The sequence below is a fragment of the Melanaphis sacchari genome, unplaced genomic scaffold (genome assembly GCF_002803265.2).
Source record: "Melanaphis sacchari strain LSU unplaced genomic scaffold, SCAv2.0 Contig22_pilon_pilon, whole genome shotgun sequence".
NCBI classification, from domain to species: Eukaryota; Metazoa; Arthropoda; class Insecta; order Hemiptera; family Aphididae; genus Melanaphis; species Melanaphis sacchari.
The window spans coordinates 525,814-529,699 of record NW_020271107.1 but is presented as its reverse complement, the minus strand read 5'-3'; the positions used below and the strand labels follow the sequence as shown (position 1 = coordinate 529,699).

Sequence of the window (3,886 nt, the reverse complement as noted above, 5' to 3'; positions counted from 1 at the left end):
ATCGTACCGACTATACAAAGAGTGATTATTCTACAACCAGCCTATATTTTTAAAGGTCTATACCAGGGGTGGCCAAATCACGGCTCGCGAGCCGCATGCGGCTCTCGTCACAGTCGTATGCGGCTCGCGGTCTTATTTACAAAAACCAAAATATTTTAATTTTTTTTGTATACATTTATAAAAAAATGTTTTTATTGTATTTATTTAAGGCTTAGAACATAGAATATAGATTAAATCAAACAAAAAAAAAATTAATTAATATGAATAATAAATTAAAAAATTAAACATTAAGCTAATTTTGTTTGCGTGGTATTTTTTTCGTGTCTACTTTTTTAGTAAGCTTCTTAAGATCTGGTTGAATTGATGTAAGAGCAGTTCTTAGTAATTCTGTAAGATGATCATCAGTCAAATTTGAACGATATTTTGACTTAATTATTTTCATTGTTGAATAAAGTGATTCACATGAATACGTCGTTCCAAAAATTGATATCAATTTTACCGCACAGTTTTTAATATTTGGGTATTTTAATATAGAAATATGCTTCCAAAATTCCAATATAGAGGGACAATTGCTTATAAACTGCTTAAGACCTTCATCTTCTAATAACTCCAAGAGTTCTATTTCGAGATCCGCTTTATTTGTGATGATAGGATGTGATAATGGACATCCCTTTTCAATGACATTAACTAAAAATGGATTTTCTAAAAATCCGAATGAGGGTTTTAATGCCTTTAGGTCTCGAAATCGTTCTTCGAAGTCGGTAAATAGAAATTCAAGTTTAAGTACATAGTCGTCACAATTAATTTTTATTTCTGATTCTATCAGGCACGCTTCTATTTTTTCTAAACATGAAAAGTGAGTAAAATTGTTTGATTGTAAATCTCGTATGAAAAGTTTTAGTTTATTTTGAAAACTAAATACTTTTTGCGCTAGGTCATTAACTAATTTATTTTGACCTTGAAGAGATACATTTAATGTTGATAAATGTTGCATGATGTCGGTGAAAAATGCCAAATCTCTTAACCAATTTGAATTTGAAAGTTGAGGAAAACTTTTATTTTTTTCTATTAAAAATACTTTGATTGGTTCTATTAATTGAAAAAATTTAGTTAAAATGTTATTGACCGACAACCATCTAACTAGACAATACCATGGGACATCATTAGGAATATCATCTTCTATGTCTTCTAGGAAGTTTTTAAACTGCCGATGTGTTTTTGCACTTGAACGTATGTAATTTACAATTTTTAAAACAACATCCATCACATGATCATATTTAAAATATTTAGCAGTTAGGTGTTCTCTATGTAGAATACAATGAATAGGTATAAAATCTGGGAAATTAGTATCATTTTTTAAAAGTCCTATTAATCCATTTTTACAACCCACCATACTAGGAGCTCCATCAGTTGAAATGCTTATAATTTTGTTTAGTGGAATTTCAGCTTTTTGTAGAGTTTCATCGAGAGCAATCTTAATGTCAATACCCCGAGTAGTTTCCTTCAATGAAATTAGATCTAACAACTCTTCTTTCACATCTACATCACTCGTAACATAACGAACAAATATGGCTAACTGAGGTTTATCTTGGATATCGGTAGATTCATCTAAAGCTAGACTAAGAGATAAACAATTAGCAATGTTGTTTTTTAAATTGGTGAAAATATCAAAGCTAATTGTTGAAATACGCCTTTCTATTGTATGTCGTGATACTGGTACATTTTCAACCATTTTTAAAAGTTTTTGATTTTCAGGATTTAAAACAGAAATTACATCTAAAATATTTTTTTTTATATACTCGCCGTCCGTATACGGACGTTTTGCTTGAGCAATATTAAAGGCAATTACAAAACTTGCTTCTACACAGTCGTCTGCCTCGTTCGTAAACATTGTCATAACATTAGTTTGTTTAGCAAAGGTTAATTTCATCGAACATAGCTTATTTTTCCTCGAATCAGAACCAATAGGAAATTCTCGACTAAATGTGCTGTGATTGGTTTCGTAATGCCGTTTTAAATTACTAACCTTAAACTGTGATAATGTAACTTGACATATGAGACAAAATGGTTTATCGTTTTTCTGTATAAAAAAGTATATTTCTTCCCATTCTAATTTAAATTCCCGTTTTTCTTCTTCATATTTACGTTTAACCGCTTTATTAGAAATTGACATCGTAACTAACTTTCGCAATAAGTATCGGTAAAATATTACAAATATAATTATTAAATATTACAAATATTTTACAAAATAAATTGAGGTGTTTACAATAGGACTATTTAACACAGACTACAGACTATATTAAAAACGATATAATTTCATATTTCGTAATTTGATATGTTTATCGGCTGTTTGCTATCTTTATTACTTTTGTGGTATAAAAGTACAGATTAGATAATTTGGCTCTTGATATAATTTTATTAATACATGTGGCTCGCGTACATAGTCATGTTGGCCACCCCTGGTCTATACGATACGACTGGGATGGTTTAGTCATCAACTAAACGTAAAACGGCACATAAGATGAACCTTGAAGTGTATACTTTTGCAATAATTTTACTTAATCATTGTAAAGTTTAATTTATTCATTTAACGAAAAACAAAGTTGATAACGAAAACCAAATGTAAATAATCATGTTTACTCACGTATACTTTTTTAGCGAAAGCTTTGATACTATTACAGCAATCAGTTATGGGTACGTAAAAATGAATATAAGTTCATAGATTATATAAATATTAATCCGGACGCATTTTATATCACATTATCTTGTTAACACCAAAACTTATCCAAATGTCCGCCTATGAATTAATGCATAGGTATATGAATGGCTTTGAAAAACACAAAATAAAAAATTTATTAATTTATTTTGAAACATATGAGCAAATTCCAAATTAAAAATTTGATAATAGCAATAATTATTTAGGTATACGACAAACATGATATTCATTTATAAAAAATATTTATATAAACATAATAATAATAAATGTTATTATGTTTTAGATAGTATTTTTCTTTTTGTAAAAATCGTTATAAGACTAAATTGGAATTATTCAATAGAATTTAAAAACTACCTAATAATACTATGTATTAATATATTTAATAATCTGCCTCAAGGTAATATTTATTATCTAATAAACTTCAAAAGAGAAAATTATTTTTTGCTTGATTATTAATTAAAAATTGATTATAAATATAACAAATAATTTCAAGTGAATTTAAAATAAATGTCTACTGATTCTAACCTTAAATGTCTCCTAACTTTATATTATAAGGTGTTACCATTGGGTTTCTTCCTCAACACGTTACTCATGTCATTTTCAATATCAAATTTGCTTATTGTAATTATTGTAAACATATTATAAATTGTCTTTCTTAATAAAAAAAAAAAAAAAAAAAAAAACTTTATATTATTTATTCGAGACTGTTGTACATATATGTAGACTGTATACAAGGTAAAATCACTTAAGCATTTGAGACAATTTTAATTTAATGAAAATTACAAAGTAAATTGGCAATCTCTAGTTAAACTTACCTGACTTCAGTCTTTATGAATCTGTCGACGAACGCCCAGCCTATTATTATTTTTTGACGAACTGTAGCAGAGCATTGGAGAGCTGCAGTAAATATGTATGTGGCATATTATATTATACCTAAATACCAATGCAATTCGGTTGCGTGTATTTAATATGATATACTAAACATATGCGTCGCGTTAATAGGTTAACCTATCCTAACGCTCGCCGTTCGCGTAATTCGCATAATATTACGTCGTTTATTATCAAATCATCATATCGTACCATACTTATTTATATATACAAAATATAACATATAATATCGAATATGTATGTGTTTGTTGTTACTGCATTTTTTCGAGTCATCGGGTGTGA

The 3,886-nt window shown here is 28.2% G+C and overlaps 1 protein-coding gene across 1 annotated transcript; it reads right to left on the bottom strand.

Annotated features, from left to right (window-relative positions):
• Positions 1-266: 266 nt before the first annotated feature.
• On the bottom strand, positions 267-2,173 carry LOC112594463 (general transcription factor II-I repeat domain-containing protein 2-like). Its single transcript, XM_025339256.1, has 3 exons — positions 1,815-2,173; positions 1,131-1,619; positions 267-1,019 (listed from the first exon to the last, which is right to left on the bottom strand). The coding sequence occupies exons 1-3, from the start codon at positions 2,171-2,173 to the stop codon at positions 293-295; spliced, it is 1,575 nt and encodes a 524-aa protein (XP_025195041.1). The 3' UTR covers positions 267-292.
• Between the last annotated feature and the right edge of the window lie 1,713 nt (positions 2,174-3,886).